The sequence below is a fragment of the Brachyhypopomus gauderio genome, chromosome 3, assembly GCF_052324685.1.
Source record: "Brachyhypopomus gauderio isolate BG-103 chromosome 3, BGAUD_0.2, whole genome shotgun sequence".
Taxonomy (NCBI): domain Eukaryota; kingdom Metazoa; phylum Chordata; class Actinopteri; order Gymnotiformes; family Hypopomidae; genus Brachyhypopomus; species Brachyhypopomus gauderio.
Window position 1 is genome coordinate 31,845,011 of NC_135213.1, and position 21,912 is coordinate 31,866,922.

Consider the following 21,912-nt stretch of genomic DNA (forward strand, 5'->3'; position numbering starts at 1 on the left):
TGGTGGCTCCGCCCCCCGAGGACGTCGGCTTGGTGGCTCCGCCCCCCGAGGACGTCGGCTTGGTGGCTCCGCCCCCCGAGGACGTCGGCTTGGCGTACACGCCCCCCGAGGACGTCGGCTTGGTGGCTCCACCCCCCGAGTGCATCTCCTCACCTCAGGTTCCTGCTCCCGCTGCCCGTAGGCGGTTCGTGCCTGTTCCTGTCCCCGCTGCCCGTAGGCAGTCCGTGCCTGTTCCTGTCCCCACTGCCCGTCGGCAGTCCACGCCGGTTCCTGTCCCTGCGACCCAGGAGAGGTCGTCCACGCCGGTTCCTGTCCCCGCTGCCCGTAGGCAGTCCGTGCCTGTTCCTGTCCCCGCGACCCAGGAGAGGTCGTCCACGCCGGTTCCAGTCCCCGCGACCCTGGAGAGGTCGTCCACGCCGGCTCCTGTTCCCGCTGCCCGCCAGCGGACCCTGCCTGTTCCCGCTGCACGCCAGCGGACCCTGCCTGTTCCCGCTGCACGCCAGCGGACCCTGCCTGTTCCCGCTGCCTGTCTGCCGGCTCCTGTTCCCGCTGCCTGCCGCCCGGCCGCACCTGTCGCCCCAGAGACTGTGCTGCCCACGTGTGGGCTTGGACTCAGTGTGTTGTCTGCTCCGCCCCGTGTTCCTGCCTCTATGCCTGTGTTCCCCTTGCTCCCGTGTTCCATCCCTGGTTTTGTTTTGGTTCCTGTCCCTGTGGTTGTGTCTGTCAAGGTCTGTGTTCCTGTTCCCGTGTCTGTTTCTGGTGGTGTCGTCTCTGTCCCGGTCCCCGTGTCTGTTCCCCAAGTTGTTACCCACCTTGTTCCTGTCCCCGCCACCATCGTCCAAGCCGTGTTTGCCTCAGTGTTTACCTCTGCCCTGTCCCCTGGCCCCGCTCCAGTGTCTGTCCCCGGTCCTGTCCTGTCCGGCCCTGCTCCTGTGCCTCGCCCTGGCCCTATCCGGTCTCCCTGTGTCCCGTGTCATGCCGTGTCCCAGGTCCCTCGTCCTATTTTGTCTGGTCCTGTCCCTCCGGTCTGTCCTGTGTCCGCTGTCCCTGTCCTGTCTGCCCTTGCGTGCCCCGGAGTGGCACGCTTTGAGGGGGGGTTATGTCACGTAGGGCAACGCCCCCTCTCGTAGCTGTCACTCTGGGTTCCCTCATGTCCGTGTTCCCTGCCTGTTTGTCCCGCCCTGCTCGTTGGTTTTGATGGATTCCTTGTTTGTTACCACGCCCCTGTGTCATTGTCATCACCTGTCCCTAGTTTAGTCCTGTGTATATTAGTCCCTGTGTCTCCCAGGTCTAGTTGTCGGTCTTTTTGTTTCTTCGCTGTGTTTTGCCTGTTCGCCCTAGTGCTGCTGTTTCGTGAGTCTTCCTTGTTGTTTTCTTTGTCCGTGTTCATGCCTTTGTACATTTCATGTCAGGATTGCCAACCCGTTATGACCCATGCCCGTTACATCGACTCTGCCTATGGAATTTCCTGTAATAAATCTCGCTCTCGTTCTGCCCCGCGCAGATCGTTACAGCTGTGATACATTAAACTAGTTTAATTTTGTTACAGTGCTATTTTTAAGATCCCAAATGCTAACATCAGCAAAGGCATATTTCAAGTTTATCAGCAGAGTAAGTCATCAGAGATCACACCACTGCAAGGAGGTAGAAAATGGCTGACATTAAGTGCTCTCCAAGCTGGCGTAAAACCAAGGAGAAATTTGATTCCCCATTTATTACAGATATTAACCAAGTGCTCTGTAAATAAAGTTTATGGCATGATGGCTTTTAATGCTGTAGGTGTAAAAAAAAAAAAGAGATGTCCTCTATCATGCGCATGCTCAGAAGCAGGCGCTTTCCAAGGTCGTCTTTACCACCCAAAGATCATCCCTGATTGGGTTCACCAGGACACTAAGGCATTGACTGGCAGCTGTTCAAGCCAATCATCTCTGTCTAATTTCCACTTGTCATCCAGATCCAAACGGCAGGGGAAAAACGCATTCGCTGAAACGACACCTGGGATGTGCTGATGTCTTCATTTCTGGAGTGGAGTTATCCAAATGACACTGATTCCAATATCAAAACATGATTAAATTTATATACATGCATTTTGTAACAAAGACGACAAAAGGAGCTCCGAGTGGTTCCTATTTTCTCGTTTCAAGTGAGCAGCGCAAGTCATCGAGGGCAGTGGCAGATCAGATAAGTGATAATCAAGGACAATTTTGAAAGAAAACAGAAGTGGGGGGGATAATGTAATCCAATTAAGAGTCTCCCAAGAGGAGAGGCAGCCAAGGATGTTATGAGGCTGCAGAGCAGGTCATTAAGCATTAATGACGTTTCTGAAATCTGATTAGATGACCGAGAGGGAATGCTGCTTCCGATGCTTTTCAATCTCCCAACTTCGGGGAGTCATCGGTCTCCCCGGAGCAGCTCTGTCAGGGGGTTTATGACAGAGACTCTATCATGTTCTTGGGCTGTGGAGAGGACACCTGCAGAATGTTATCAGAGCCTAGTAATCTTCTGCGCCGCCTTTCAGCCCCATAGAGGTCATCCTGATCTCAGACAGATGGCGCGGGGGGGTCTGCTGTTATGGCACATGCTTTGTTGCCGAGGATCTTAAGTTGGCAGTTGCAGTCAGAACAGCAGGAACGAGTGATGTTGTCTTATAAACGGGAGCGTGGATTTGGTCATAGTTTCAGAGCCTTCTTTGTTGATTTATAGCAGAGGTGGTAAGATGTCATTTTCTCTGAGGAACTCACAGAAGGCACCGAAGAGTTATTGCCCTGCGTGTCACGGGCACCCGACTGATCACAAAGACAACTGGGGTCTCTAACAGATAAGGAAGAGACCCTTCATGTTTAATTCAGCTTCTGTTCGCACACTCTTCAATCCAGGCCCAAGAGCTATTCATATTACCCCTTTCCACCATTTCCAGATGCTTTTGCTTCTCAAACCTCAAAATAGTCATCTTGACTGCTAACATTTTACCCACCTAATGTGTGTTGGGAGATGTGGTGGTGAGCTGGTTCTATTAGCCAAGTTATATATGCGTTCGGGATAGGACCCCTCGGCCATATTTACATTTTAATTGCATGCAAAATGCTCATGTGCTAGTGTAATGAGATAGTAATAAGAGATGTTAGAAGAGAAATTCCCTCCACATAACCTTGGGAGACACATCGAGAGAACATTGTTACTGCAAGGACTTGTTTGATTTTAAACTAAATTTCAAGTAATAATCGTGTTCATGTCTAGGGGGCTGATGTTGACATTTCTGTTGATAGTCATTCATACACAATAAAATGATATTTCTCTTCATAAAAGATATAAAAACCAGAAAGTACCTATAATTCTTTTTTAATCGTAAAACAGAAATTTGAAACTGTCCTTCGTGACATAAAACTATACAACAGTACCGTACAGCACTAAAGTCATGTTAAAATTGAAGCCAGGCGTGAGACTTATACTATGCTGCAAAAATCCGCGGCTGTAAATCACCGCAGCATGGCTCTCTCCCCATCAGACAGCGCGTTAGCACCCTTCAACACAGCGTGTCTCAGATGCTGACACTGCGCACAATTTGCCTCCATTAAAGCAAAACACTAATCGCCATACTGCAGACTTCAAGATTATAAAAAGAAGAGTCTGGCTAAGGCAGGCTAATTAGCTCTCGAAGTGACATCGGTGGCGCTTGCTACGTCGCCCCTGTCGCCGGCGCCCTGGACGCAGCTCCATGGCGGCTCTTGTCGGAGGGGCGAGAGGGTGCGACAACACAGCCGCGGAAGGCGCGTTATTTTTGGACTCTAGCGTTAGCGAGAATGGAGGCGAGGTGCAGATAACCGTGGGACGCAGGCAGAGAGCCCGAGTGTCACATGGTTCTGACTGCTTGGACTGTATTTTTGATCCGCATGCAAGCGTGGTCTATTCAGACTTACTGCTTAAAAAGGAGTATTTGTGAGTTGATGGACCGCAGGTAACGTAACCATTACATAAATTGTTTAAAAGTGTTTAAAACCAAACCAATATTGCATCAAGAACTTATTGAGAATAAATCGATGCTTTCCAACTGCTGCAGTAGTCATAGTTTTGCTGGAATGGTTAGTGCACATTAACTTCACAGATCTTATCATTCCTGTCTTCTTTGGTACATTTAGGCTATTGCTTATTGTGAAAGACTCAGTGTGAGTCATAATTTTAAAAAAAATAAATGTTGTTTGTGCAGTTTTGTTTGTGTAATCATGTCCAGATCAGTGTCTACTAGCTGTCAGGTGACCCATACAGTTTCATCTCTGAATTTTTAAGAGGCTTTGTAACAAGGATAATTAAATGCAGTCATAGCAATAACTTTCCCTGCAGGAAAACATCTCAGTGCGTTCATACATTTTACTTTACAGTCTTTCACTGTGTTCATTTTGTTCATCTATGTGGTTCACTGTAAAAGCCTATCAGCAAATGGAAAATATTAACAGTTGGAGTCAGTCCCAAGTTCATAAGAACTGACATAAGCCACCTCAATGAAAAATGAATCACTGTTCTAATTCTTACACATTTTTTCAAAATACAGTATGTCTGTAGGCATGTAGAAGGAAAGCAGGATACATTTCTGTAGTCCAGCGACAACTAGTGTGGACAAAACCAAAATTGCTAGCTAGCCATTAAATAATAATAGGTTGAAGAACTGAGAGGTAATGGAACATAACCAGAAAATATATCATAACCAGAAACAAGTGCATGAAACACTGAGGGAAAGAATGAACCAGATGACCCAGAAACGACAAAAAATAATGCAAATCAGAGAAGATGACACAGGACCTACAACAACACAAGTTCAACAATGACAGACAACAGAAGCAGGTAAATGAAGGGAAACCACACACCTCAGATCAATACAGGGCAGGTACACACTACACACAAAGGTAGAGAGAGAAACCAGTACATCTTAATGGGATTAAGAAAACAAAAAGAACATGAGAACTTTGTCACCCAAGTGGGAAACAGTGATAGAGTCCAACCTTACATAAAAAATTTAGCAAATTGTATCTCAACATTTTTCAATATTTTATCTATTTACTGTACATTATGTATGCGTCTTCATGATATAATAAGAGGAAAGCATTGTTCTTCAAATACCTCTCATTTCTACTACCGATAGTGTAACAAAACAATGGCCTGCTATTACTTCCTTAAACAAGGATCAGTATGTAGGTTGTGCCAATGAGAAGATCCGGTAAAAACAGGTTATTAACACCACCTTAACAGGATGGTACAGAAATGTGACATCACACCCTGGCAGAGTGAGTGTAAAGCCCAAAAACAGCATTCAGCAATGATGCTCTCTGGTGCCGCATAACACTTGAAGATGCTTTAGCAACCTTGGCAGGACACTTGGAGATTATCTTTTGGAAACAGACGTGGTCGCCCCTCCCTGCACATACCGTGTGCAGATTGGGCTGCTGGTAATTAACGGTGTCCAGGGCTGAGGAAGATGTCTTCATGGACATGCTAGCAACCACAGCAGGAACTTTTCCCCATGCCCGGCTCCGCCTGAACACCCGCCTCCTCCCGGCCACCCGCCTCTGCCAGCGTTCCATCCTGTCCAGCCTCAATCGTGCCCGGAGCCTCCGAAAGCCATCAGCCGTTCCACATGGCTGCGGGGCAAAGCAGCTGTCAACGTCTCCCTCTCCCCCCCCCCCTCTCTCCTCCTTCTATTCCCCTCTCTCTCCATCCCTCTCTCTCCTCCTTCTATTCCCCTTTCTCTCCATCCCTTGCCCTCTCTCCTCCTCTCTCCGCTTTTCTCTCATCCCTCTCTCTGCCTCTCCCTCTCTCTCTCCATCCCTCTACTTCTCTCCCCCTCTCCCTTGACCTCGCTCTGCCCGGTCGCACGTCTCCCTCCTCTAATCCTCCATCTCTCTTTCCTCCCGGATCAAACGCGGTCCGTGGGAGTTCAAGCACAGGAGCAGGGGTTGGTTCTGCCTCTCTGACAGCGGGTCCACGTGCAGCTCCTGCTCTCACACCTCCACCACCTCCCTGCCACACTCACCCTCTCCACACGCTGGGAGAAAGCTGCAACGCTCCTGGCGCGAATTGAGTACCGATATCGTCCCAGCGCAAACTTTTGTTTGTCTCTTTCCGGATTAGCTCCGGATTAGTGCTTCTAATAGCACTGATCTCTTCTAATTCTCATCAATCCTCTCATTTAAAGCACTAAGAAAAAAGGGAGGAGGCAACCCCCCCCAAAAAAAAAAAAAAACACCGATGAGCATTCGTCCATAATGATTTGTCCATAATGCAAGAGTGTCCATTTGGCAATTTAGCTCAAGCGCATATCTCTCGCCTTAAACCGTTAGGTCCACTGGTGCTACTCCTGACATGTTCTGTAATCAGCAAGCCATTCATTTGGAGTCCAAGAGCTAAGTTTCTCCTTTGCACACTCCTGCTAATTAATGTTTGCCTGAGGATGACAGAAGCGTGTTGCGCTAGCCTTTCGCATAAGCCACACGGAGAGTGAGAAAGAGAAAAGAGAGACAGAGAGGGACTGAGCAAGAGAGAGAGAGAGAGAGAGAAAGAGGGAGAGATTTAGACAGAGGGAGAGAGAGGAGGATCCTGACAGTGGATGTGGAGTTCTGTTCCTGGCAGTTGGTGAGTCAGCGAGGGAGCGGATACATGGGGCGAGTGCAATTAACAAGTATCCTCTGGTGCCAGAGCCGCCCTTGGAGAGGAGCACAGGTCAGCAAAACAACCCCTGCAGCAGAGCCTGGACTTCGCCCGGGTCCGCAGGCGTCTGCTCCCTACGTCAGACCTGGTCCCGGGGGATGGCTGGTGCCAAACTGCACGTGCTCTCCAGGATTTGGAATTTGGATACCCCCCCCCCCCTCCACCTGCACTAAGGGGCCAGGAGACTGGAGTGAGGGGGCTTCCGATGAACAGCCATCAGCCACGCTGGAGATACACACGCAGGCAAAAGCTCTGTATAGCCCGGGTTGCAGCCACTGTTGCACGTTCCTTATATGCTCAACAGAATGCAGTGCTCTTTTGTGTTGCTATGACAGTACCACGGCATCGCTGACTCTTTTACAAATACGGCAGCACCAAACATGTTTACAGATTTATCAATTACTCGCCTCGCTCCTGCCACTTAAGCGGTTGCGTGGGGCTACAGATTCCCTTTCCTGTTCTCTCAGTCCTGTCTCCTTCTAAATTGACCAAACAAGCTCTGTCCTTTAAACACCTGGACGTTCCCTCACTACACCACGCGCTTCCACACCCTCACCACCCTTCTTGCACCCCACCACCGAGCCTTGACCTGCCGTTGTTTTCATTTTCTTGATCTCCGTCGCCGGATGGCACCTCGGGGCTATGTGAGCTATTGCTAGATTAATAAGTTTGAACCCTGAGATGACAAGGGCAGTGATTAATATGGCAGGTCTTGCTATCACTGTGTTCCTTTGAGAAGATAATTTCACCCTGCCAGTGAACAGGCAGACGCATTGGCAAAGGAGCAAATACATCAGTCTGCCTGTCCGGTATCCACTGCTGAATCGCTACATGGATGATGTGATTTGGCACTACGGAGAGTTCTCAAAGCAACAAGCAAATATATCAATTCTATTGGGTATGTGTGTTTTTGTTTCTCTCCAGGCGTGTCCAAAAGTCCCTGCCCCGTGCTCCTCAGAAGCGACAAGCCCTTCGCACGCGCTCAGACATCTCTCCTCCTTCGGCTCTTGCCCATGGCGGGTCTTGAGTAATGACTCACGTCCTGATTAATGGCAGGGCAGGGGCGCAATTTTCCGTCCAGAGCCCATCAAAGCCCCTTCCCCCAAAATCCATAGGACCCATTCCCAGCTCCCACCTGTTTTTCACGTGGTGTAGCGTGAGAGTCGTGCCTCATGCACGCAAAGGACAAAGGGGGGAGGGTGAGGGGCGGAGCTCACAGAATGACTCAGTCGACAGATTGCCGGCCAGTCTGCTCTGGGCTCACGAGCGTTCCGCAGACCCGGAGGGTGGCCCTCTCGCCACAGCCGCCATTTTCCGAGAGGAGAATGGAAAGGGGAGAGAGGGGGGCGGCCCCGGACAGGTTGCTCTTCCTATCGGGGAGGCTCCGTTACGATGTAGGGAAGAAGGGTTGGTCTCAGGCCTGCTCCGCTCTGCACTGCACCTGTTTGGCCAGTTCCCCTGCTTTTGCACCTCCGATTCACATCACACGGGGCACGGTAATTAACTCATTAGCTGAATCAGGGCTTTTACAACAAGAATAAATGCACGGAGCAGTGGAGTCCCCAGTACTGGGACTGAATATTACGGTAGCAGATATTTCCTGGCTAAGGTGATGTGTTTCTTTAGAGATTTTGTGTGTGTGTGTGTGTGTGTGTGTGTGTGTGTGTGTGTGTGTGTGTGTGTGTGTTTTGTATCATCAGTAACTGTCATATCAAAAGGAAGTGACCTTAAGACACGGTAGACTGTTTTTCTCCGTGATGGGAAGAGTAATGAATTTGCAGGCCCAGAGAGAATAGCTTGGACAACTCAGAAAATTGGGTTATTCAGTATATTCTACTGCAAACAAACAAAAACAGCTTTGACTTGGGGCAATGAGCCTGTCATGACAGAACATTTTTGTCACTTTTATTTTACCAAGGTAGGAGCACTGAGGTGGCATAAACGTATAATGGTAGTACTCAGTGAGAAGGGAATTTGGAACTGAACTAGTCAATAGTTCTAACTTATCACCAGGTACAAATGTTAGTTTATGCTTGTGTGTGTGTGTGTGTGTGTGTGTGTGTGTGTGTGTGTGTGTGTGTGTGTGTTGTGCGTGTGTGCGTGCGTGTGTGCGTGCGTGCGTGCGTGTGTGTGAGAGACAATATTAAATTGAGTTATTTTTGCATTAAAATCATTTTAAAGGCATGCCACTGAAATGTTCTACATTGTGTAATTTTAATAAAATCCCTAATGAGCAACATTTTATTGAATGGAGGTTACATCTGTCTCCTGTCAGATCAGTGGCCCACTGATGAGTGTTTTTCCCAGGAATTGTCATATGTTCAGACTAAGACAATCACAACTATATTCTTAGCATAACCATGCATACGCTCTCGTTTAAAATGCAGGATGTGATTTTTTGCCTCCAGCATATTTTTGTCCAGGTTATGCCTCTATCAACTTTTATTCGCCATGGTGGCTGCTGGTTCTGAAAGCCGGTACACTTTGCCTGATGCTTCTTCCGCCACCAGGGTCACAGCAACCTGGGCCCACACTGAGGCAGACCTCCATTAGTACCCGCCCAATACAAGATTAGCAACCCGCTGCGACACATATTGCATTATGGGCCTGCGCAGCGTCAGTCAGTGCACCGAGACGCACATTCGTCAGGTGACGCGCTGATCAAGATTACGCAAAACGTCAATGTTCGAAATTCCCTGTGGGGCCAGCTTGGCGCCAATCCTCCACTGACACTTTTAACTGATCCTGGATCAGTAAATGTGGTGTATGCCACAACAGTGGTTTGGGGAAACTGAAATGGCTTGTGAAAGAAATAACTTGTAGCTTTATAAACCAGTTTAATGCACATTGGTTGTGTTTACATAGGTGTTTAATGCAGACACTCACTCATATTGCTTGACTTAAGCTTTGTGGCCAAATTTCACTATATACCATAACTCACTTGATTTGTGTTTTTTTCTATCATTCACTCAATTCCCATTTTCCTCATGAAATGCCAGAGTTCAGGACCACAGAAGGTACCCTGAAAATCAAACCGCAGAACAAGCCAGCAGCCAAATTGTTTTCGGACTCACATGTGATTGTTAGATGTTAGATGATATATCCAGCAAGAGTTGCCACATGTTCCTCCATTTCCCCTGGTTAAATAACAGAGCTCCCACACAACGAGATCCCCCAAGTAATGCTCCACTGCTTAATGTAAAGCACCTCTTCATGGGTCATTTCTCTGTATAATAGCTTTTCATGAACATTATCGATTTGAGAAGAAAAAAATTCTCTCGTCCACAACTGTGCAATGGTTTTTTCAGGTTTGGACAGACAAAGCAAGCTGAAGCAACAATATAATTAAGATTGGACAATAAAGAGGTTCCTCTTAAAGGTTTTTGGATCTTTATGTGTCCTGGACTTTCTCATTGGTTATTTGCAGTTTACAGGATGACCCAATACAACACTGATAACAGCCTTTAAGGATTTCTGCAAACTGTGAAGGTACATCAAGGAAGGACCTTTTTATTCAATTCAGACCGGCTAAGGAAAAGAGCTGTCACTCACAAGCTGGAGCCTTGTTTGAATACCAGCTCAATCCCAAACTGGCCAAACATTTGTCAAATTCCAGTTTTGACTCCAAACAAACTCCCTCTACTTCTCCTTTCCCCATTTCTTCCCGAACTCGCTGGTCACAATACTTCCAATATGATCTTAGACATGATAGACACAGGCAGTAAAGAAACAAGAAAAGCCCAGACAAAACACGCTCAGTGGCAGTAATGGAGTCGCCCCTTATGCACAAAGTCATATCGGCCACAAATCTTTGTCTACGTCTGCCCCATTGTGGAAGCATGTCTCACTGAACTGTCTCTTTCGCTCTGTAGTCTGTTGTCACACACGCTCGTGAGGTCACGTGGCTTATCGGTCCCGCTCTTTTATGTATGCCTGCAAGTATCACTCGACTCGTGCTTCTCATCGATACGGCAATCAATGTGATCAGTCAGCAGGCCAGCATTGCCACGGCTTCCGTTATCCCTGCTCTGTCACATATTACATGTTCCACTGTTTATCAGTCCAGTAACGTTATGTTTGGGTTCCATGTAATATTTTTACTGAGATAAAAGATTTCTGCTTACTGAATAATAGGTGCAGAGCGTCAGCAATTACAAGAACACCACAATGGCAAGTACGGAAAAATACAAAAAAAGGAAAAACAAGAAAATAAATAAATAAATGCCATTCGAAAGCATAAACAAAATTGTGCAGCTAGATTAAGGTTATATCGTCAACTTTCTCGCCGGAAGGGAGGAAAAAAACTATATATATCTGACTGTCAGTGACGTGATGTGTAGTGTAAGCCTGACATACGGTAATTTATGGCACAAGTGCCATATCACTTTTTCAAGCTCACAGGAGTTTTCTAATTGAAGGATATGATCTTGGATTACGTGCATTTGGAGAAGGGGGTATTGCAAATCAGTTTAGACTTTAACTAGTGCGAAAAGGCTCCGGAATACGTTTAGCCGAATTTCGCGTACTACTGCAATGTTCTAAGCCGAAACTTAAACTGCACATTCTCTCTGGTATTTTAAACGCACAAAACAGTCCCTCGAAAGTGACGAGTAGCCCTGTCATTTACGCAGCACATCAAAACTGAGAAAAATAGAATTTGGTTGTGAACTGTAAGTAGAATTCGACACGAGAAAAAATGTAAAACCAGTAATGCGCCTCATCCGTCATTCACCTTGCGAGGCGGACGTCGCGACACAATAGTGTGGTTACTGCCTTTCTCAGGTATCTCACTTCATCTCAATGTCTGCATGATTTACAAAAGCTCTACGTATCGAAATTAAACAAACGACGCGCAGATGAGTCCCACAGAGCGTCCCTTCAGTTAAACCTCATATAGCCTATCAGAGAAATAAACTACAAATGTTCGGAATTTTCTCACAGGCACTGGTCTGCCACGTTAGAATAAGTAACCCGGGTGCATCCTCGTAGGTGAAGCAATGTTCAGAAGCAATGGAAACTTACAGGGTCTTTAAAAACCACACAAGACATAAAAGCTAAAGGTTGCGCCAGACAATCAAAAGAATACACCTATATGTGTTAATCTTGTTTCTACAGTTGATAACGTTTCACTTGTTATCTATTTCATGCTTACTTTTCAACCCTTTTCCACTGTGCATTTGCACATCTTGGCACATCTTAATAAAAGTATAACTGGGGTAAGATCAAATAGAGCCACTACTCGTTATTTGCTAGCTTACTTGCTGTAGCGGATCTACAGCCGATAGGAATTCGGCATTTTTCACGTTGTCCGTTGGACAACATGTAAAGCTCAGTAAAGGAAAACGGAGAAGAAGACGAACATTCCGTATGCTACGTGGCAAGCGAGTCGGCGTAGCACTACTGTTGCAAGATATCGGCTATTGCTAAGCGATTCTCCGAAGTGTTTCAGCACCACCACAAAGGACAGCTCCACTGCATCAAAATAGGAATCTCACTTCAAGCTTCAGTTAACGACTCACCTCCGATAGAGCAGAGATAGGTGTAAACAAGCAACAGGAGCTGCAGGCGGCCCATCTCCGACCTCAGACCTTCAAGCCGCCACATCGTGATAAACTGAGTGTTTACCTCCTAAGAGCACGGCCGCGATTTTATATCACTATGCCTGTCCACATTTTCAGGTCTTGCAACGGACCAGCTGTTCGCGCATGACGTAATTTAGAGGGCTATTCCGAGAACGCTCCTCCTTTGCTTTGCTGTGATTTGAAGGTTTCCACTTTCCGAGTCCACTCATTGGAGCATAGGACCATCAGTCAAACGGGATACGTGGAGATGGCATTTCCCGGTGTTGTTAAATTAGTGTAGTTGTTTATTGTAGCGAATAAATGAGCAGCATATCAACGCTCAGTTGCACTTTGTAGAAGCTTTCGGGAGGTTTTTTGTTTTGTATTTGGTTGTTCCGAAATATTAAACGAATATAAAGTTTCTCTCTAAAATGATACCCTAATGTAATATAGAATATAATAAAGTATATAACTTCCTAACAAACTAAAACATTTCCAGAATAGAAACTGAAATTCTTTAGTCACAAAATACATTTTAATGCCAGTCACAGACTTGGACTGGAAGGTTTATTTAGCTACAGGAGATAAATGGTGCCACCTTCTGGCTGTGAGTCAAACAATCAATATTCCTACAGGTTTATCTCCCAATCTGCACAAATTTGTTGACTCTACATACATTCCCCAGACACTGATTCCCCAGAAATGATTGAGGGTTTTGAAGTGGTGGCAGTTTATCAGAAACAGCAATGTAGTTGAGTTATACCCACATTACTGCCACTGCTGGTCTGAGAGCAGTCCCTCACCAAAAATCTTAAGACAACTGAATAAAGGACTAAAGATATTTAACATAAATTATGCAAATGATATCACTATACTCTAACTGTATATCTTCAAGGTGTTTCTAATAATGTGGAGTTTTTAATACATTTATTTTACCCTTATATACCCATAGTAGGTTTCAGTGCTTAAAGTATGATGGATCAAATTAGTCTCAAATGTTTTCCATCACATAGTTTTATCATTTTGGACTGTGGAAGTATTAAAAGGTTTCAAACTCAAGCTATTCATGTAAAACCCAGATTCTACTCTGTAGTTCACACAACGTCTGATGTACTGAGTTATAGTAAATCCATAGGAGAAACTAAGAAAATAAATAAAGATGAAGGCTACTCAAATAAACAGAACAATTTACAGGACTGTCAAAATATTACATGATTAGTTTTCATTAATAATAAATAAAATGGTGCCTCATATAGGCCATAACATAAAACTGCATCTAGTCTTGAACAAATTCATATGTGAAATGTCAGAGAGCATTTGATCATCTTCAATTACAACTTTAGCATGCATTCATTGTTTATCTGTCAGCTTTCTGACTGTTCCACCTTCAGCCGTGTTCAAGGAAGAGGCAAGATTTAGGAGTCATTTGTGATGAGTGAACTTATTCTGATTGAACTGCACATAAACCAATCAGCACTCAGATACGTGCAGAACAGAATAATAGCCCCATCCAAGAAATAAAGGATGAATATTGCAATGTCAGTTACAATATCAGTGACAAAAATGATCACAGTATCATTAAATGTACAAAAAAGTGTAAAAATCACTAGTAGCCACTGAAGTCACAACAGGTATTGCATTCCTAGGCTGTTCATTGAACTGCTTGTAAAAAAATAAAATAAAAAATAAAACAAATACCCTGCAATTTAAATATATTTAAAAGGAACTCTGCTGCTACTGTGTAAATTAAATATAATCTAAATGTAGTAAATATACAAGCATGAATTGCATAATGTTGTGACCAACAGACACACTACATATCGCTGCTGCTTTGTGCTGGTGTGAGTGCTGCTGTATTTGAATGTGAAATGTTTGGATCAAATTACAGCACAGCTACACTCCCCATATACCAACAAAGCACCTTCTTATTCTTAGCACTGGCCACATTCACACTGATTTCATACTTCATTAATGAAATATAAAGCAAGTAAATCACTTAGACCTGACTTAGGACCGACTTAGAATGACTTAGAACTGACTTAGACTTAAAATGTCTCAGCTAGTCTACCGTGCAAAGTTATACTAGGAGAAGGGATAAGGGATGTGTCCCAAAAGAAAAATGGAACAACACGTGGAGGGAAGAGCACTAAACATGCTGCTTGATATTTACCCTGATGACCTGTGGAGCCTGGAAGCCTTTCCAATAGATCCTCAGTAGATTATCAGTAGTGTTTCAGCACTGTTTCAGACTCTGCACCACCTACTCCCAGACTGCATTCAGGATAAAGCTGAGTGTGTTTTCTGCTGAGCTGCAGACTCTGGGGAGGTGGGCGTAAGCCACCTATCCAGAAAAGGTGCAGCACGACCTGGATCTGCAGGTGTTACTGAGCGCTACGTCACCAGACAGCCCATAATGACACGGTCTCAGAAGCAAGCTGAGGCGGCGCCGTGACAACCACTCTGCTCCATCAGCCACTGCGGTTGGAGGGGGACACGGCAGAGAGAAGCTCCAGTGAAAACTTTGTGGAAAAAGAGGAAAAAAGATATGACCGCCCACCAGGAGGCTGAGACAAAGATTATAAATATATTCCTCAGGAAGTGGCTCTCAGAAATAGTGCTGTGTGACCCTTCTCATTGCATCATCAGCATGTTAGCTGATGTTTGTTGGTGCCTCGTATCTACTGGACGTCTTTCTCCCTTTTCTTCCTCGTCACCCTCAGCGAACACCGTTCAGAAACGCTGCCGCTCATTTGCTTTTTACCCAAAAAAACAAAGCTGAAAAGTCATCGTCTGCACCAAGTGCTGTCTCTGGAGGGCATAAACCGAGAACGACTCATCCTTTTCCCTGTAGCTCCAAACCCAGCCAAACCACCGCAGCCCCATTCGTCGGGCCATTCAGCCATGCCACTAATTGTTCGAGCATCTCCCATGACATCTCCAGACATGTCCCAGCAGCCTCGGTTGTTGTGCTTGGTTAGGCGGGTCTGTGTTATCGCGGTGGCGGTGCGTATCCCTGCAGGCACGGCAGATCAGATTCACAGGGCCTTGGAGTGGCAGGCTCACTCAGGTTCGCAGACTGGGCCTTACGGCAATAGCCTCTCTGCTGGCCATGTTCACGGTGGGCGACTTGGTCTTATAAGTCTCGCTGTCTAGCTGTCAAGGTGCGTGTGGCTCTTCAGGTCTCTGACAGGCTGGCTGTGAAATCGCAGGGCTGGCATTTCCCACTTTCATGGCAGTGTGTGGCCACGTCCAGCAGCTTGGTGATCTTGCTGGTCATCCTCTGCTCGGCCTGCCTGAGTCTTGGCAGAGATCAGTTATTCAACTTCTTTCAACAGCGGCACACAGAGCTTGCAAGTCCAAAGGGAGTACTTTATATTAAACACTGCAAACATGCACTCGTAATAGCCTCACAAATGGTTGTGAACTGTCAGAATCTAAAGAACTGAAGCTAAATAGAAAACCACCCAGTTACATTTTGCAGAAACAAAAATGAGCGTGGTGAGGGATCATAAACGACCCAGTCATGTGGCCTGCTGGGAAATATGAAAATGATCTATTAGACATTTAACAAGGGTTATGGCCCAAGTGTTACCGTTGTTCTACTGAGTCCCAGTGCCTCGTTTTGTAATGCAAGTGCTTTTCCCTTTGTTTGTTGCTGTTGTTGCTTTTCAGCCAGCTCGGCACTGCGCTTTGTGTTTAGGAGTGGAACAAACTCCAGTAGTTCACTTGCATCTCACTCCCTCCCTGCATTCATCACAACAATCATATCAATCATGTCGTATATATAAAAGAGATGTTTTCAGGGATTGCAAATGTACTGTTGTTAAAGATGGAGGTAATTGAACCTGTTGTGTAGTACTGTATGCAACTGCAGATTACATGAAAACTGCAGTTTTTATTACACGAAAACCAAACAGCTCAAAGTCAACATGTAGATGAAGGGCACATGGGATCTATACACCAAGAAACAGGCAAAATGTCATTAAAAAACCAAAGATGAATCAAGAAAAACAGCAATGAAGCAAGTACACACGATTATGGCAGAGAAAAATACACAAAACACAAGTTAATTACTTCAAAATACTTCAAAACACAAGTTAATTAAGAACAGGTGAAAGTAGAGGCCAGGACCAGCAATCAGTAGACCTCCTAAGGGAAGAGGGAGGCAAAACAACCCCACCGCACGCCCCACCACTACACCCAAGTCACGCTCCACCCCACAGCTGTCACCGAGCCCTCTCCTCAGGGCCATAATCCTCCCATTCCATCAGTTACTGGAGGCGGCTCCTGTGCCACCTGGAATCCAGCAGGGACTGATTGGGGTAGGCAGGGAACCTTCTAGTTCTAAGAGGGAGAGCTGTGCACTGGGGAAACCACATCTGCTATTCTGCTATTGGACCAGGATCAGGTTTGGGAAGAGATAGATGAAAACTTGGAGATATAAAAAAGCAGATAGTGATAGCAATTTAGTGACATCACTGGTTTACTGAATTATCTTAAATGGGCCTGTATATCTAAGCCTGATTATTTTTACATGGAAGCCCTAACTTAATATTCCTCGTGAACTATGATAGTTGGTCATCCGGTCGATAGACTGGTGACATGCGTCCATATCTGTCTTCCTGAGCCTTATACCACGTCTGACAATGGGCTAGGCATACCAGTACAGTGGCATCCAGATTATTACATCTGCAGCAATCAAATTCTATACTATAGATCCATGGCTCTCATCTATGGAGTGGTGGACTGAGTTTGCACATGCTCTACCCAATGGACAAAATTAGCCCATTACATCTGCTGGTCATGACAGAACATCCCTGCAAATCTCTTCGGTTCTTCATTGGCATTTAAGGATTTAAGGTGTATTGTCACCCTACGTTCGTTCGTGAATGCCGTACACACTCTGGAGGTGAACTCAAGATCATTGTCTTTTAGAGACAATGTCCTCTGGAATTCTAAAGTAGAAAAGATGGTAAAATCATCAGGGCCACCCGTACCTGTCTCTGTGCCAGGATGTCTGGACGACCACTACTAACTACCACTACAGCTACTAATATTTAATGTCTAATGGGTTGTAGAACAAGGCCCAGAGGAAAATTTTGAATTTTCTCATCAATCTTCAAGCGAATGGGGGCAATGAATGCAGACATTCTGACTCCCTCTGGTCCAGTGATGTAGCCTAAAAATGAGATGAAGTATTGATGGAACTGGCAATTTATGGAGGAGGCAGTTCTGACAAGGAGCGGCCGAGGTCGTTCATCAGCTGTGGAAATCAGTAACACATTTTGTATCTTTTTAATTCTATCAAGCATAGAGCATAGTGTTGCATAGAGTTTTGCTCCTGAATCTGTGTACGCACTCTTATTCGTGATCGGGCTGAGGTAGATTCTGGAGCTGATTGGAGTTTGGCCCTTGCTGGGGTTCTTCATGGGGTTCTTCCAGGTGTAAGTGGCTAGCTAGCAGCATATTGACTTGTTCTGCTAGACTGCCACGCAAGTATAAGCTGTGTTATACTTCCTGCCTTTGTACGTTACATTTTTGTTTTCCGTCTCCTCCTGGATACATGTGGCTACAAAGATAAGGAAGGATATTATTTCTTTGTTTTGGTAGGTAAGGTTTTCGTCTTTTGTTTTTATGAGCTGCAGTTTGAGTATTTGTTTTGGCTTTGTCAGTTCCTGCTGCTCTACACTGTAAATAAACAGAGCACAAATACTTACGCTTGTTACTGGCCTGACTTAGAATGTATCATAATCATCAAGAATGAAAGTTCTATAGATATTTTCTATAGATATATATCCACATTAAAATCACTCTGTGGCCTGGCATTTTTAGTTTAGTTGACTTTATATCTGATTATTTATTTAATTAACATACTTTATTATGTTAAGCTTGTTTCATACATTTATGTAAAGTAGGAGACCAAAAGGAAACTAAAGACACAGAGAAACTTTGTATATTTTCAAGACAAGGGAACCAGGGCAAATACAAGGAATAACCACATGCATACGTATGATACCAAGAACAAGAAAAAAACAAAGGAACTGGTGGGGATGTTTAGAAGGAGAGAGAGCATGGGCGGGGCGGAGAATGAAAAGGGAGGGGCTGAGAATAAAAACAAACAAACAAGATAAACTGAACCAGGGAAATTACTGTGGTGAGAATTTGGACTCCAGATGTAAAGTGCTAAATAAAGATGATGATGATGATGATGATTATTATTATTATTATTATTATTATTATTATTATTTGATTGTAATATAGGACATACTCACAGGTATATTACCATCAGGCAGATTATGATGTTGTTGGCATTATAATTCACATTATATAGGACTCCATGCTAAAAGGAGTATTACCAGAAATATACCATACTATGCATGTCAACAAATAGGTGTTTGTGATGCTAATTGTCATGCTTGACAGCTCCAGAGACTCCAACCCTCAGCATTCCCAGCGACACCTACCAAGATACTCCTCCCCTCATTGTTAGTTCACACCTGTCCCTCATTAATGACCCCTATAAAAGTATTGCTGACAACTCTGAAAGTATACTGAGTGTATGTCCTGCAGGTGTTCTACTGTACAATGTTCAACCTGGATTGTGAGTGTGTTTACTCTCTTGGATTTGCCCCATTATACTCTTGCATGATTCTGTTTGTTTTCCTGCATTTTTTACCTAGAATGTTTGATTTAAGTCTCGTCTCTGTACCTTTGCTGCCAGCACGGCGTTGACTTCTGGACTGCACAACAACTCTTGTTTCTTGCCCTGAAAGTAAAGTAATAACAAAGGTGTGTTTGGTCATGCTCCCAACGTTACACTAATCAATAAACATATACTGTTCTCAGGGATGACTGTGGGCACTACAAGGGCACACAGACATATGGCAAGTGACCTGATTCAAAAGAACATATTTATGTATTAAATGTATATAATATTTTTAATTGCTTCCTACGCTTAAAGGTCATTGTCACGTATGGCTCCACCCCCCACCTGTCTTGTTGCCGTATGCCTTAGTTCTGCCTGTTTTGGTCTCCTTGGTTTCCCTTCTGTTTCCACTCCCCTGTAGCTTGTGTCCCAGCTTTTGATTATCGTTTTCAGCTGCGTCTTGTTTAGTTACTTGTTTGGTCTGTGTATTTCAGTCCCTGTGTTTGCCAGTCCTGTTTGTTGGTTACTGTGAATCTTTGTGACTATCTAGTAGTTTAATGTGTGTTTAATGTCCTTGGCTTTCGTGTCGTGCCCTTTGTAATTATTAGTATTATTGTTTGTTCTGTTCCTTGTTTTGATTAAATCTTTAAACTCTTGCGATTGCGTCCAATCCACCTCGATCCTAACATTAGTCATTTGCACAATTTATTATACATCATTTATTCATATAACATTTCTTGCATTTTTAAAATGACTATTAATGAAAGTTTCCTCAAAGCATCAGTGGATGACCTTCTCTGGCACAGTGTCCTTGTCAGAGCTGCATGTGCTGAGTGTTGTGTTGCCTCACTGTTCTTCACCTCCCTGATGTTCTGATGTAGACATCCAAATGCCCTTCCTCTCCTACATATAAATATTCCACAGCTGCACATCTGTCCTTTTAAGAAATGTTCTGGTTTAGTCTTGCTTTTGTCATCAAAAGTTAAATACATTTGGGCTATGTTAGCTGTTGAAATGTTCTCTTTGTGTTATTGTATAGCCGAAGAGAAGAGGTAATTAACACTGCTTTGTGGATTTTTCACTCTATACTCTTGAGTGGAAATACAGATTATGAATGACATATTTTAATGACATTTTACTTCACTTGTCCAATGAAAAACACAAAGGAGGACTGGAAAATATTTGAGAAATGTGTCCTTGTATTATTTTTTTCTGGTTCCTGGGTATATGTAATTGTGTGTGTGTGTGTGTGTGTGTGTGTGTGTGTGTGTGTGTGTGTGTGTGTGTGTGTACTGAATTGATTTTTTTTATGTTCAGTCATTACATTTCATGAACATTCAAACAACAATAACTGTTTCCTGCATATTACAAAGTTAAAGTTCAGAAATGCATTAAATGTTTAACCACCATTAGCTAGACAGCTGCAATTGTTTCCAACACTGGTGTTTCTAGAAACATTCTAGAAATATTTCAAGTAACAATTACGATATGTCAGATTAGTTGTAAAGGTTGAGAGATCATTCAAGCACTTGTCATAATCTATTTGTTCTCATGAAGATCAAAGAAAGTATTTTTGAAAAGACATTTAAAGCTTTTATATTGTGTATCAGCCTCAGATTTGAAATCCCATGAAGCCACACAGCTGAAAATGGAATCAGATGATGGGTGTTTTTTTCCATTGTATATTTTGTCCAGCTATGGTATAAGTAAATCATAATGTTTATTAAGTGTACAAATAAGACTGAATTTATTTCCTGTTTGTTTGCTGATAGTGCTACGTGAAGCTGTTGAATTGTACATTATATCTGTTATATTAGGTCTTGAGATTGCTGGTTAGTGATCAGTAATCATATCTGACACCGTTACTGAGGAAAGTGGCGAAGATGTGATACTCTCTTTCAGATTTGCAAGGCCACATGGAACCTACCAAGGCATTATTACAGCAGTTTGGTGAAGTCAGGCAGGATAGTATTATGGCTCAGTGATTAGCATGTTTGTGCTATAGGGTCTCAGGTTAAAAAATATGGAGACTGGCTATCTTAAATAACTGGTGGGTGGGTGGTTGTGAATGTGCATGTCTGCATGTCTAATCACGTTATGTGTGTGAATGATTGCATGCCCCCTGGTGAATAGTGCTTGTTTTGTTTAATTCTTTACACCCTGTTTAAGAATGTACAATTACTGTAACACACAGTCAACACAGTTTTTACACCCAAACACTGGTGAAAAACAGCCAATCACACAATGTACTCTTCACTGGAAACCTCAACCTCCTGGGAGACTGAACTACATACAGGGAGGAGAGAGGATAATGCTAAGTACAGGGGGAAGCCAAGTTTATATAGTATCCATCATACACAACAGCAAGTCAAAGTGCAAAAAACTTATTACAACTTAAGATCTATCACCTTTGAAAAAACTATAGTAAAGATGTTACATAATTTGTTAGAATTGCAGTAGAAAAACAAAGAATTTAAAGAAACTAAACTGAAATTAAGAATTAGAAAAAAAGAACGTGTTTAAAATAAAATATTTAAATAATTTAGCAAACAACACATAACTTCAGTGATTCAAAAACATACCAATGATTTTCCATTGTAAAAGCAAGGAAAACCAGTTCAACAATGCACCAAACAATTTTACCAAGTCACGAACCCATGGACACTAATTTTCTGATGATCCAAGAAGACATAATCTCTCTCTGATGATCATCAGTGTCGTATGTAATGATAGAAACAATATTTCTTCAATTAGATGTACTACATGAATTAAAAAAAATAACTGATGCTTTCTTCTAAAAGTACCACACTTAAATAATCTTTATGTGAATGCTTGCATCAGGAGAACAGTTTGTGACATGTGATGTTAAAGGGTCACCTCCTCCAACCGTGACATGGGTCACGCCTGAGAACATTAGTGCATCCTCAGCGTCTGTCCAGAGGACCTGTTGCAGTGCATCGTCCTCCATTGTATATGAAGCCAACACCAACTACACCTGCCAGATACATG

At 44.0% G+C, this 21,912-nt stretch overlaps 1 protein-coding gene across 1 annotated transcript in view; it reads right to left on the minus strand.

The window, feature by feature from the left end:
* The window catches only part of tmem8b (transmembrane protein 8B), a 100,801-nt gene extending 88,419 nt beyond the window's left edge, over positions 1-12,382 (minus strand). Inside the window, exon 1 of the mRNA XM_076997620.1 lies at positions 12,216-12,382. Within this exon, the coding sequence (XP_076853735.1) occupies positions 12,216-12,300 (85 nt within the window). The 5' untranslated portion in view covers positions 12,301-12,382. The remainder of the gene's footprint in view (positions 1-12,215) is intronic.
* Between the last annotated feature and the right edge of the window lie 9,530 nt (positions 12,383-21,912).